This window comes from Oryctolagus cuniculus, chromosome 2 (genome assembly GCF_964237555.1).
Source record: "Oryctolagus cuniculus chromosome 2, mOryCun1.1, whole genome shotgun sequence".
In the NCBI taxonomy this organism is placed as follows: Eukaryota; Metazoa; Chordata; class Mammalia; order Lagomorpha; family Leporidae; genus Oryctolagus; species Oryctolagus cuniculus.
This window is the reverse complement of record NC_091433.1, coordinates 69,785,433-69,800,335: the sequence shown is the minus strand read 5'-3', so window position 1 is coordinate 69,800,335 and position 14,903 is coordinate 69,785,433. Positions and strand designations below refer to the sequence as shown.

At 36.2% G+C, this 14,903-nt stretch overlaps 1 protein-coding gene across 2 annotated transcripts; it reads right to left on the bottom strand.

The window, feature by feature from the left end:
• Positions 1-842: 842 nt before the first annotated feature.
• On the bottom strand, positions 843-8,625 carry LOC100358067 (disintegrin and metalloproteinase domain-containing protein 25). 2 transcript variants are annotated; one of them, XM_051833626.2, is made up of 2 exons: positions 8,592-8,625; positions 843-4,110 (listed from the first exon to the last, which is right to left on the bottom strand). In XM_051833626.2, exon 2 carries the CDS (start codon positions 3,971-3,973, stop codon positions 1,721-1,723), a length of 2,253 nt encoding a protein of 750 aa, XP_051689586.2. In that variant the 5' UTR covers positions 3,974-4,110; positions 8,592-8,625; the 3' UTR covers positions 843-1,720. The 2 variants fall into 2 exon arrangements, with proteins under 2 accessions (XP_051689586.2, XP_008249060.3); XM_008250838.4 differs by having other exon boundaries at positions 8,474-8,610.
• Between the last annotated feature and the right edge of the window lie 6,278 nt (positions 8,626-14,903).

The window sequence follows — 14,903 nt, the reverse complement described above, 5'->3', positions numbered from 1 at the left end:
CACTTTGATTATGGCCTTGTCTAAATAAGGTCAGAATTGTGAACTCAAGAGACTTTAGCCTTGGCAACTCATGACAAGAGCCTCAGTTGATTACTGAAATCATAAATAAGAGTGTCAATTGTTAAATCAACAACAGGAGTCACTGTGCATTTGCTGCCCATGTAGGACCTCTGTCCTTAATGAGGTGTACTATGAGAATTAATGGTAAAACTTGTCTTCAAACAGTACTATACTTTGTGTGTCTGCGTTGGTGCAAACTGTTGAAATCTTCACTTAATATAGAGTTGATTTGCTGTATATAAAGATAATTAAAATTGAATCTTAATGAAGAATGGGTTGGAAGAGGAGGTAGGAGATGGGATTGTTTGCAGGTGGGAGAGTGGTTATTGGGAAAGAACTGCTATAATCCAAAAGTTGCACTTTTGTAATTTATTTTTATTAAATAAAAATTTTCTATTAAAATTAATTAAGGAGAGACAAAGACATTTCTAAGCAAATAAAATCTGAGGAAATTTATTTCTACCTTATGAGAAATTCTGAACAGAATTCTTTGTACTAAAATTAAATAATATCATATATACATATATATGTAAAGCATGCCTTAAAATGTACATGGGACATTCATATTTTGAAAAAAAAATACATGGACTTTAACCATTTTTTACACCAAAATAAATTTATGTTTTAATTCCATTTTCACAAACTTTTAAATATCCACGTAGTGCATAGAACATCTAAAGGTATAAAATCCAAAGATAAGGATAAATAACACAATGAATTAAAAATATTCTCATATGATAGCTTGAGATTTTATCTAATTATACATGACTAGGACTAGAGATCCAAGGGAAGTTGCTGGGGTTATCTAATGTAGATCTTTGGAATAGAGTGTACATCCAATTTGATGCCAGAATCTCTGTAATTTTGAGGGAGAGTTCTCTGAGCTCACATGGTAACTGCTAAGATCTCTAGGTTGACGATACCCATAGGTTAGGCAGTTATTAAATATATTCATATGTAGTGTTAAGGTGCAGACTGAAAGCAGCTGCCACTGCCAGGGTGAAAGCTGGTACTAAGGCAACAATGATGTAAAAAAACAATCAGCAGGCCTGTTAGGTTTGTAATCTGTCTGGTTGTTCCACTCTAGGTGGAAATAATTGGTGATACTGGCAAAGAAGCAATGTGCTTCATCATTTCCCATTGATCATGTGGCAAAACAATGAAAAAGAGAAGGAGTTTTGGAATTGGGAGACAGCAAAGGAACCCAAACAATAACCATCCTTTGTGGTGCTTTTGGTCAGAAAGCACAAAGAGACTAATTCCATAAAAGGTAAACCAGTATAATTTCTTAAAATCATGGAAAGTATTAATATGTTAGGATTTATCTTTATTTATCAGCTATGTTCATGATATTGTAGTATAATGAATTATTGGGACTTTCAGTAAGTCTTCTATGACATGTGCAATGACATTTCTGCCATCTGCTTGCAAAAATTTAACACAGGAGAAATTTCAATACAGATCAGTTTTATTTTTGATATTGTATGTTTTTGCTCTTCTTTCTCATGTGATTTTGAATCTTTTGCTTGCTTTTCTTTCTTAGGTAAAGTTTAAACATAATGTTTTCTTTTTCTTAGCTTCAGTTTTAATTTTGATTGTTATTTCTTAGATGGAGTTTGAAAAATTACTCATCTTTCTTAGGCAGCATTTAAACAATACTCTACTTTTTATTAGGTACCTTTTTCTGTGGTTGGCTAGGGGTAGTTGGAACATTTTGTGCTGGCTGGTTAGGTGAGGTTTGAGCATTTTGCTCTTCTTTTTCAGAAGATTTTCTGTTCATCAAACAACAGAAAAGTAAAAGGCAGCAAAGCAAAACAAAAAGTGGAATTGATAAGAGAAAATAGGAATTATCCTCCTTTTTTACTTTAGGAACTTCTTTTTTTCTCTCAGGGGGTGGACCACTATCAATACTACCTCCATAGCCTTTTTGTTGGCAGTATGGTGGAGCAAAATCATTTCCACAATGGCAGTGATGTTTACTATTGCAAATTCCATTCATATTGCACATATCAGGTAAACATTCTTTATCCCAAGCTGGCACAGGCACACACCTCCTATTGATACACACACGCTCTTCACCACACTCTGTACCATCTTTCACATCACCAATATCAGGTGTTACTGTCCCAAAATGGTAGTCAACACCCCAGCAATTGAGGCCATGTGCCTGAGTTATATGCACATTAGAATGATTTCTCAAGGGGGGAATTTCCATCACATTCTCACACTGAATCCTCCCACAAAGAATATCGTCAATATCACACCTTAGATATGACCTGCTATTATTTCCACAGTTACCAAAACGGTCACCACGGGTGTTAATTTCTCTGTAGCAAGTCTCATTCGCACTCTTGGCTTTCTTGCCAAAAATTTGCCTACACTGTTCATCACGGATATTGCATCTCTTTTCATAGCAGTAGCCCATGCCCAAGCAAGGGCTCCCATCCTGCACGTGTACATCTTCTGGACATTCATGCCAAGTTCCATTGCACCACTCTGGAAGATCACATTCATTGCTTTGTTTTCTACATACTTGTCCTGATGGCACCAATTGGCAGTCCCTGCAACAATTGCCAAAAGCACAAGCAGCCCCTGGTACAAGAGTGCAGTTTGTCGAACAACAGGGATCTTCTGTACATGATTCTAAAGATCCACAGTCACATTCCTCTTCTTCTTCAATAATACCATTTCCACAGCGCTTTCGTGTGAAATAGGAATCTTTAGATGGTAATTCACGCAAACAGGTCTTTTTTATAGTGGTAGTCCAATAATAGTCGTAACTGCAGTTGCTGAATTTGGATGATGAAGTTTTAGATGGAAACATTATGCATTTTGTACTCGCACATCGACATCCTGGAGTATCATGCTGCATACCATAATTATGACCTAATTCGTGTGCTATGGTACTTACAAATTGGATCACTGATTTCTCCCTGAAACTATTAACGGCACAATTATATCTATTATCACATACTGCTCCAAGAAAGGCTAGTCCAAGATATGAACCAAATCCATGCCTTACAAGAAGATGGATAACATCATGGGGAATGCGATTGTTAAAGATGTCTGTTTTCCATTTGCAAAATCTACTCAGGTAAGCAGGCATCTTTGCATATTCTATGGGATTTTGTTCATTCCAAATCTCTATTCCAGGTAAAACCACGACCATGTCCAATGGTGCATAAATAATATTCATTACATTTACAAGCTCGATGACTTCATTCTGTGTGTTTGAGATATTACTGCCCAGATAAACATGTCGTGCATTATCCACAACTAAAGCCAGTCTTGTGTACCATCTGTGGGTCCACCAACCCTCATAATGGCTCTGCATCAGGATGGAATTATCAAGCTCTTGATACTGGAATTGCTGTGCTATCTCTTCTGTTAATCTGCATCTCATGGACGAGAATTGTGTATCCTCACTGTCAATCTTATAAACCAGATGTTCAAATTTGGCAGAATGTGTTTTGGGCTTGATTTCATAAAGAGTGTCATTTGTCTGTAACATTCCTTGCAACCCCCCAAAACAGATGCTAAGAGCAACCAGGGACTCTGGGTCTCCTTCCACATAACCATGATAGTTGCAGTCCTTCGGGACAAAAGGCTGATCCTTTATGAGAGCACCCTGGTCTGTGTAGGTGAATATGGAGAAGTGTCTGGTTATGAAAATCTTCTTGACCTTCATGTGGATAGTGAGTCTCTGATCCGCAATGTGTAGTCTATAGGAGAGCCACTCTGGAGTCTGTATACCTTTATCAGTGCCAGTTATCCTCAAGGGTATTACCACTTCTGGGTGGCTGTCGTGTTGAGAGTGCCCAGTCTGGGGCCATCCAGAAAGGAAGAGAAACACCACCAAGCAGAGCATCAGGAAAGTAATCTTCATATGTACCAGGACTTCAGCCATAGCCATGTGGAGCTGTGCATGAGAGCAAAGGAGGGGAGTGGAGGAGGCACCCCTGGGCTGTCTCCTCCCTTTGACTTGGTTGTCTGCAGCCTGACCTTTAATGGTGTGTCTTCTGGCAGGGACAGTACATCAGAGCAGGAGAACTGAATAAAGTGAAGAGAAGGGTAGAGACAGGGATGGTATTATTAGTTGTCAGGTATGGAAGGGAAAGAGCCAAGTGTGGGTTAAAATTTATTAATACTTGTCTTAGCACATGACTCAATATATTGAATTGGATTTGCTCTTAAACATTAATGAGATGGAAAGCCAAGACACTCTGGCAAAAAAAAAAAAAAATGACCTAAATGAAAGATCTCTGCGAGTGAGATCCCAGTGGAAAGAACGGGTCATCAAAGAAGGAGGTACCTTTCTCTGAAGGGAGGAGGGAACTTCCACTTTGACTACGACCTTGTCTAAATATGATCAGAGTCGGTGAACTCAAAAGGCTTCCATAGCCTTGGCAACTCATGACTGGAGCCTAGGGTGATTACGGATGCCATAAACAAGAGTGTCAAATTGTTAAGTCAACAACAGGAGTCACTGTGCACTTACTCCTCATGTAGGATCTCAGTCCTTAATGTGCCGTACATTGTGATTTAATGCTATAACTAGTACTCAAACAGTATTTTTCACTTTGTGTTTCTATGTGGGTGCAAACTGCTGAAATCTTTATTTAATATATACTAAATTGATCTTATGTATATAAGAGAAATGAAAATGAATCTCGATGTGAATGGAAGGGGAGAGGGAGCAGGAGATGGGAGGGTTCCGTGTGGGAGGGAAATTATGGGGGAGAAGCCATTGTAATCCATAAGCTGTACTTTGGAAATTTATATTCATTAAATAAAAGTTAAAAAAAAAACATTAATGAGACCTGTCAGACTCTAGGTGTACAAAAGATGATGGCCACAGGTTGATAATTATTAAACCTAAATGAAGGACACATGGACACAATATACTTTTGCCTAAATATGCATACATTTGTAAATATAATATGCATATGTAGGGGTATCTGTGTGATAATTTGCAATAAATGTTTTTATTCATATAAGGGAAGACATTTCATGTATTTCATATATACAGTTTTAAGAACGTAATAACACATTCCACTCAATCTTCCCTTCCTCCCTCACTCCCACCCTCCTTTCTCTTTCCTTTCATGTTTTTCTTCTAATATTTGCATTGACATACTTTAAACTTATTTTATATGTCACAAGCTTGATATTCCACTAAATAAAGAATACAACAGGTAGTAAGTAGAAAAGTCATCTTCTTGCAGGAGTATAGGCCATCTAAAAATATAATTTAATGTATTTATATTATTCTTTTTTTGTACTCAGGGAAAACGTGATATTTGTTTTTGTGGACTGGCTTATTTCAGATGAAACAAACATCTATAGTGCTTTGTTTTGTTATTAAATTGTAAATTACTTAATCACATTACTAAGGAAACATATGTAAAACACACATACATTTTCTCATGGTGCCCAATACCTGCTTTCATATAACCAATCATTCTTTGTCCTGTCTTCATTTAATCTTGTCAAACTGTGTCAAGAATGTTAATATGTGCGTAAAGGATGCCTTCATTTTGTCCAACAATAAACAGTCTAAATAGTATTAGAATAGGAAGGGGAGTACCTTGGGTTATTAGGTGTTATCCAAAGGTGTTTACATTTGATTTTATTGATAGTAAAATAATGTTTCTCAAAGCATCTTATCACCTATAGTGGATTTGAAATCCAACCAGCTGGGAAAGTAACAATTGGAGATGGGAGAATGCTGAAAGCAAAATAAAATGCCTTTGTAAATAAAAATAAAATCATTAATCTCCAAAAGAGGGGTCCCAAGATTGACCTTCGATGTATTTATCTCAGAAATTTAAAAAAAAGTATTTACAGAGCTCATATTAAAATTCGATAATATTTTAGATAATGCAAGTGTGCTATCACATATTTGTGAAATAAGAAATCTTGTCCTAGCACAGTGCCTGGCTAGTTTTGCTGATTTATTGCTTTGTTCATGCATAAAACATGAATATCTATGAACTGTATTCAATTTATTTTCTTTATATTGATTTCACATTAATATGAAAAAAATAAGGTAACTGTCAGCTATTAAAAATGAGGAAATCACATGAAAAAAATCCACATATTCTGTAGCCACTATGTTACACACTTGAGAAACACAAATAAACCATACAGTCCCAAATAAATTAATGTAGAGAGTACAAATTTAGTAAGAGTGTTTATAGTATATTATTTAAGAATCTAAAATAACATTCAATAGTTTACATTTAAATTTGTATTTTAATTTATCAATTGGAGAGCATCCACAATCTTTATCAGATCATTAGCATTAAGTGATTATTGGGAGTGATCATTTGGCATAGGCATTAAGAAATCTGTGTCCCACAGAGAGTACCTGAATTTGAAACGTGGCTTTGGATACCTGCTCCTGGTGATGTGCACCATGGAAGTAGCTCAACTAGTTTGGTCCCTGACAGCCATATGGGAGATCTGCATTGTGTTCCAGTTACTAAGTCTGGCTGGCATAGCCCAAACATTTTGGGTACTTGGGAACTAGACCAGTGGCTCAGAGCTGCCTGTCTCTTTGTTTCTGTCTGTCTCTTCTCTCTGTGTGTGTCTCTGCCACTCGGGAAAATAAAACACAAAAACAGTAGTGAAATTATTAAAGTAATGTAATTAAGATTGACTGAGCTGGTTAAAAAACAGAGGAAAGTAAATTTTCTGTGAGGGCTTAAAACTCACTGATCACAACACCTTGCACATATTCAAGATTACGCAACTGAATGATGCTAGATTTAACACCTGTCATCTCCTGGACTCCAGAGTGCTCTATACTTAATTTTTCTTTCACTTTGATTCTAATTTATTTGACCTCTTCTTTCTGGAATAATTTTCCTGTGTATTATGGAATTATGGAATATTCCTTTCATGAGAAGCTATAGCAATCTCTGAGTCGCACTTCTTTATGAAGAACTCTTTTTCCTTCTTTATTTTTTTTTTAAAAATAAAACTAAGAACAGCAATATGAAATGAAGCAGAGTACAAGTTTTCAAATCTCAGAATTTCCTTCTTCTCTACAGAACAGATGTTTGTTTATCATTTGTTTTGAATGCCAAGCCCTGCCCTATCTTTTAAATGGTGGCTTTCTCATCATGTCAGTATTTACTTTTATTCTTTGCTTTTTATTATACCAATCACCCACATCAGTCCTGCCTAAAATAAAAATGACTGTGCCAGATTTACTACTTCATTCTCTGCCAGTAACCTTATCTGTATTGTTACTCAGTTTGGCAAGCATGTGCACACTCCTAAGCAGTAAGTAAATTTTTCTATTTACCATTACTACACATCTACAGTGATCAGTATAGGGCCATGATACATTTAATCCAGGGTGAAACAGGGTACCCTCCACCGTCCTCACTCTTATAAAGTAAGTTGTCAGCCTCAACATTTATTGTTAATGGAAATTTACTTGTACATATTATAGCAGACTATTCTTTCCATGTTTTCCCACTTTTCTAGTTACCATCAATGTACCCTTCTTCCTTATAGCCTAGTTTGTAGAGTGTATCAGTTCAGTAACTGCTGATCAAAATTCCCAGCCTAATGTAGATGAGTCATATTTCCTGATTTTTTTTTCTGCAACACATTGCCAACAATGCTAGGAGAATCAACTACAGGGTGTGATTAGGGAGATATTTAAAATATGTAAAAACAGAGTTAAAGATAAGTTATCTTCACAGCTCTGCCTAAAGGATGAAATACTGAACAGAGATCTAGTGCAAACACTCATCCTGTCAGTAATTTGTGCTTCCTAGTCCATATTTTTTCCTTAAATTTATGATTTTCTAATTTTCCTCGTCAATATGTAGCATGCTCAACTGAGCACTCACACTGTCATCTTTTTTTTCTTTCACTAGTGTTTTTTTTTTTTACCAAATTTTTAATTATTGCTTAAGCTATAGAGCAAAGAATATTTCAATTAATGCTTATTTAATATAGTACCAGATATTTCCCTAGGTGGCAAGAAACTTATTTGAGGCTAGAGAATATCCTCCTCATTAAAGTGACAAGAGTGCTTTAATTGCTTGGTTAATCAGATAAAATGGAGAATTTATTAACAAAATGCCAAGAGCCAAAAAGAAGAAAGCAACATCACTAGAAGGAAATCCTTGAAGTCAACTTCTCTCAATAATATAATTCTTATAAGCTGATTTACTCCCTTTATCTACCTTGAATATTTTTAATAATTAGTATGGATTGTGGATTTTTTTACACTTTTTCTTAAACATTTATGCATTAAGTTGAATGGGAGAGAGGAGAAGCAGAAGGTGAAGGAGAAGAGGAAGAAGAGGAAGAGGAAGAAGAAAGACGCAGAGAGATAGGTAGATAGATACTGAAATATTCTCCTTTAGGGTTAAACTCTTGAAAGGCTTACCAACAACAAATGAAGTGATGATTCTCATAATTGTTTAGCTTTATAGCCTCCTTCATAGATAGTTTTTAGCATCCCTATGTATATTCCTATGAACAGAAATTTTCCTTTGAGAACTCACATGCTAAAGAGACACACATATCCTCACCTTCATTTGTGTTTCATCTGGTTAAGTTCTAGAGTTAACTACCTAGCAACAAGAGCTGCTCAGTTCTATAGAACATGAGAAGTGGACAAGATAGCTTTTCACTCTGGTCTGTCACCTCAACCAAACTGTATTTATAATTACTTTTCCGGTCATGTAAATATACTTTCCTTAATGCTACTAAATGTGCTCTAATAGCTATTCAAAATAAGTAAATATAATTTCCTAATCCCCTTATGTTTGCTCCTCATATGAGTATAATCGTTTTAGCTAAAATACTTTTTATCATACTTTTACCCTTATCCCAGATTATGTAATAAACAGTGAAAATATTATGGATTGTTTAACATCATTAGCGTTCCAGAAAAAAATCCAATCTCATTAAAACATTTAAAAGAATCCAGATATCAACAATTATTCTTACCTTTCAGTGAATAATTCAGCAAAATTTCATATGTCCCATAAATATGCTTCATCTGTTATTGAGAACTGTTGCCAGTAAGAAAAGGCAAGAACAGAATAGAGCAGAGTGAGAGGAATAAAATAATTTTGGGGGATAAATATCATAAGTAATCTTCTAGGTCGTAGTTTAAAAATATCAGTATGGGAAAATACATTTAACATGTTGGCTGGAGAAACCACAGAACAAGTTTTGATTATTATCATGGAAAGTTTCTCTATGGGACATATGGTGTTGTTGATAGCTGAAATTTTTGTTTATGCTTGTGTCTTTCGGTTTCCCTATTACCCTAGTAATCCCAGTTATGTACCATATGCTCACTGGATTTTCCCTTCAGCTTTTATTATAACTAATATGCAAGGAACCAAATTTGACCATGATGGTTTTAATTTTGTAGTATTTTATAGGGCTGCCATAAAAAACCAACACAAGAAATTCACGTAACAATAACAATTTATTGATCTTCTGTATATAAAGATAATTGAAAATTAATTGTGATGTGAAGGGGAAGGGAAGAGGGAGTGGGAGAGGGGAGCGTTGTGGATGGGAGGGAAGACACGGGGTGGGGGGAGGAGGCTATTGTGGTCCATAAGCTGTACTTTGGAAATTTATGCTCATTAAATAAATTAAAAAAAAAACAATAACAATTTATTATCTGACAAATCTATAAATTACAGGTCTAGTATCATGATATATTCAGGATCACACCCACTTTTAGGTTGCTAGAGAAGGTTCTGTTCCTTGTTTCTCTTCTAGGTTCTGGTAGTTTCTTGGCTTGTGATAGCATAATTTCAGTTTTCCCTCTTGTTCTCTTTGTGTTTAAAATTCCTGCCTTTCACAGGGAAGACCATTTACATAAAACAATATAATCCCTAAAAACTGCTTAGAGATGAATAACATCATAATCATAAAATCAGTTCATCAAGAAGATGTGAGGTTACTTCAAAAAGTTTAAGGAAAATATAATTAATGGGTAAGTTTATTTTGGTAAAATTTTTGAAGTTCATGCTTAATTTTTTCATAGTGTGCATTTTGCATGAACTTTTTGAAAACTCATTGGCGTGGATTTTGAACTGCCTTGCATAATTCCATTTTCATTAACCTTTTGAAGTAACATCATATGTAACAATTGTAAATATATACGCATGCAATATAAAAACAGCTAACTATATGAAACAAAGATGGAAAGATATATATATAAGGATGAAGCAAACAGAAATTCAATAATGGTACAATTCAGTCCTCCACTTTCAAATTGGAAGAAAATCAAAACAGAATATCCATAACAGGACAACAGATTTGAATAACACTTTAGAACCAATGGATTTGACAGACATATTCAGAACATACGAAATGTGGTAGTAGACACCCTGTTGTCTTCAAGTACACACAGAACATCCTCCCGGAATGATCATATGATAAGGACACAAAATGTGCTTTAACAGATCTAAGAAGACTGAATAACTTTTTCTGATCACAATGGAATGACTCTAGAAATCTTTAGGTGAAAGAAGACTGGAGAAATAAACAGAAATATGAAAATTATACAGACCATCTTTAAAAACAGTGGGTCAATAAAGAATTCAATTTGTTGGCTTTGTAGTACAGCGGTTTAAGCCACCAGTTTTGATGCTTGTATGTCGTTATCTGAGTGCTGGTTTGAGTCCAACCTGCCCTACTTCTGTTCCAGTTCCTCCTAATGTGCCTGGGAAAGCAGCAAAAGATAGCCCAAGTTTGTGGGCCCCTGCCATGCACGTGGGAGACCCAGATGAAGTTCCTCACTCCTGGCTTCAGCCTGGCCCAGTCCGGGTTGTGGCAGCCATTATGGGAAGTAAACCAGTGGATGGACCATACCTGTTTGTTTTTCACTTTTTCTGTCTGTTACTCTGCCATGAAAATAATCAAATAAGGCATAAAATAACAAAAGGGAAGTAAAAATATTTCTCCAGACAAAAATTAAAGCAGAGCCGTTCATTACTGAAAAGATACAGCAACAACAGCAGCAAGAAGGAAGTTTGCTGCACTAAACACTTACTATCAGAAAGAAAAAAGACCTAAAATATATACCTTATGAAACAGGGATGAAAAGAAAATATTAAGTCCAAAATTAGCAGAAGGAAATATATGACAAAGATTAGAGCAGAAAATAAAAAAAAATAGAAAACCATAGAAATAAGCATTCAAATGGATTTGGTTTTGTAAACGATGAATAAAGTTGACACATTCTTAGCTATATATAGAAAAGTGAGGACTCAAATGAGTAAAAGCAGAATTGAAAGAAGATATATTATTACAGATGTCATGGGAAATATGAACATAGCAGGGGCCAATGTAGTGTCACAGTGCCTCTGCCTGTGAAGCCAGCATCCCATATGGGCCCTGGTCGAGATCCAGCTGTTTAGCTTCCGGTCCAGCTCCCTGCTGATGTACCTGGGAAGGCAGCGAGCAGAGGATGAAATAAGTATTGAACCCTTGCACCCATGTGGGAGACCCTGAAGAAGTCTGAGACTCCTGGCTTCAACCTGGCCAAACCCGGCAATTGTGGCCATTTGGGGAATGAACCAGTGGTTGGAAGATACTTCTCTCTCTCTCTCTTTCGCTCTTGCTGTCGCTCTCACTCTCTCTCTCTTTCCTGCACTCTCAAATAAATAAAAAATAAATAAAAAAGAACAGAACAATAAGTAAAGAGATTGGATCAGTAATAAGAGATCTCCCAAAAAGAAAAGCCCCAGACTGGATGGCTTCACTGACCAGTTTTTTCAAAACTTTTTAAAAAGTATTCAGATAAATTTTTCTAAAAGTATTCCAAAATTTTGGAAGACTACCATGACCCTGATACACGAAACAGACAAACAACAGAAAAAGAAAATTACAATTCCTATTCCTGATGATGAGAGATGGAAAAAATTCATAAAAATACTAGCAAACTCAATCAGCAACACATGAAAGGATTATACATCATGATAAATTTAAATCTATCCCAAGAATGCAAAGATGCTTGAGAGCTCATGATGATAAACCATAAGATTATCTCAGTAGAGAGAAACAAATTTGGTAAAATTCAACTTTCCTTAATGATAAAGAGTTCTCCCAAAATTGGGCATAGAACGACCATAACACATCACAGTGAAAGCTATATGTGATGTATTCACAGCCGAAATCATACTAAATTGGAAAGCTTTAAAATCTGGAGCAACATAAGGATATCCACTTTTACCACATCAAGGCAAAGAAATAAAGCACATTAAAATAGGAAAAGAGGAAGTCAAGTTATCCCTGTTTATAGATGACATATTTTTATATACATAAAGACAAACCTAAGCACTCCATCAAAACTGTTGGAAATTTGAAAGGATTTAGTAATGCTGCAGAATACAAAATCAACATGAAAAATAGTAGCATTTGTGTATACCAGTGACGAACTTGCTGAACAAGAAATAACAAAAGCTGTCCCAGTCACAATAGCTGAAAACGACATTTGAGAAAAAATAACTAAGGAAATACATGATTGCTAAAATGAAATTTATAAACCACTGATTAAGGAACAGAATCTATTCAACTCCATAACAATACCAGTGTGAGAAAACCATAATTAAGTAATTAAGAACACCACATATGAAATAGCGCCTGGTTTCAAGACCTGGCTTTGCTCTCAATTCCAGCATCCTGTACAGTCCTTTGGAGGCATCATGGGATTTCTCAGTTTGGCTCCACAAGGGATACTTGGGTTGAGTTCTTAGCTTCCAGCTTTAGCTTAAGTTCAAGGCAAAACATGCATTTATATGTTTTGAGGATTGAAAAAGTGAGTGAGGTTTCTTGAATTTCACTGTTTTTTTTTTTTTTTTTTTGTCTTTTTCCCTCTCAGGAAAATAAATATAAAGTTAAAAGATATCAGTAGCGGAAGTAAGCATGTATTCAGGCTGTTATTTTACCCAAATCTCACATTAGGGTACCTGGGTTTAATTCCTGGCTGTGGATCCAGACTCTACCTTCTGCCCAATACAGACCCTGGAGGCAGTAGTTATGTCTCCATCATCCTGATTGTTTTTCTAGCACCCAGATCCAGTCCGTAGCTAAGTCCTGTCCATTGTGAAGATGCAGAGTGGACTAGTGGATGGAATCTCACTGTCTCTTCCTTTCTCCCTCTCTTTCTTCTCTGAAAGAAGAAAATTACAGTTATAAATACAAACATCATTATTTTTAGAAATGGAACAAAAAGTGTAACAAGCATATTCAAATATAATGATCTCTGAATAGTCAAGTTAATCTTTTATGAAAAGCCTAAGATAGGGACATTACAGTAACTGATCAGAAATGATACTGCAAACTATTCTAACAGCGTGTTGCGAGCATAAAAATTGGCACATGCACCAATAGAATAGAATAGCAGACAAAGATATAAATGCATGAATCTAGAGCCAACTGATCTTTTGTAAGGACCCAAAAATTATACATTGGAGAAACGTTACCATAAATGTTTTGGTAAACTAAATATTGGTATGCAGAAGAATAGACTTGCCTTTCTGCCCAAATGCAAATATCAAATCAAAATGGATCAAAGACCAAAACATAAGAGCTGAAATTATGAAAGTGCTAATAGGAAACATAGCAGAAGTACTTCAAGACCTTGGCACAGGCAATGATTTTTTTGGGTATAAGATCCTTAAAGTAGAGGCAATGGATACTAACATAGACCATTGTGCTTACTTTAAACTAAGAAACCTCTGTATATCAAAGGAAAAACAAAAGAGTAAAAAGTTAATCTTCAACATAAGGAAAATATTTTAGTAATCATTTGGCAAACCATTAATATACAGAACATATAAAGATATAAAAAACTAAAGACACTGGCTGAATTAGATGTTCCAGTGATCATCTCTCCAGAAACACCAATTTGAACAGTTAATCACACTTCAGTCCACTTTCACAAGAGCTAAGTAAGCCAGTAAAGAAGTGATAGAACGCAGAAACTCCATACCCCAACAGAGGGGACAAAGATGCTGCAGCTGTAACTGGAAGTTACAGTTCACACCTCACTCTAGGATGCCATCTTGCTGGAGAAAAGTAGGAGGTTTCGAGAATCCCTGCTAGAAATATAGAGCAGCGTCCCTGGCTGCAGAAGAATTCCACAATCATCGCTGGCTTTAAATCCAGCCTAGAGAAGTGACTGAAATCTGAGGCTACTTTGTTCCAAAAAGGGAACAGACATTACTGCCCTCTCCCCAACATTGAAGACTCCAATTTGCTGTGGTAGGATCACTGCTGAACTTTGTTCTGACTTTGGAGACACTAGGCAGTCCCACTTTTAGAGAGGATACCACAGCCAAAGAGAGGGCACTTTCCAAGGCAGAGAGAGACCTGTACCCTGCAGCTGCAGCAGTACTGGGCATAAGCCCTTAAACCATGCTTATTTACTCTGAATGATGTGGGCAGGTTTCCCCAGATTTCTAGGGAATAACATCAGCAGGAGCAAATAAGGACATCTGGAAGGACTAGGCCTGAGGAAGGATATTGCCTGTCCTAGCTCATGCTGTTGGGTGCTCAGGGAACAATTCCTGTATGGGAACTCGGGGGCAGTTCTGTCTGTGCTTTGCAGATCTGATCTGGGATTTGTGATACTGATATTGTAATTTCTGGAGTGACTCAGCTTTTGCATTCCTCTGGTTCAGGATAATCTCTACCAGTCAGCAATTCTCAACACAACTGATCCCCACTGTGTGAGACCACGGTAATAATATCATAGCATCCTGTAGTACCAGGATTGTGAAATTTAGTAGCAGGTTTTTCAGGCCCCCAGAAATCTACTCTGTGGGTCTGCCTGTATTCCA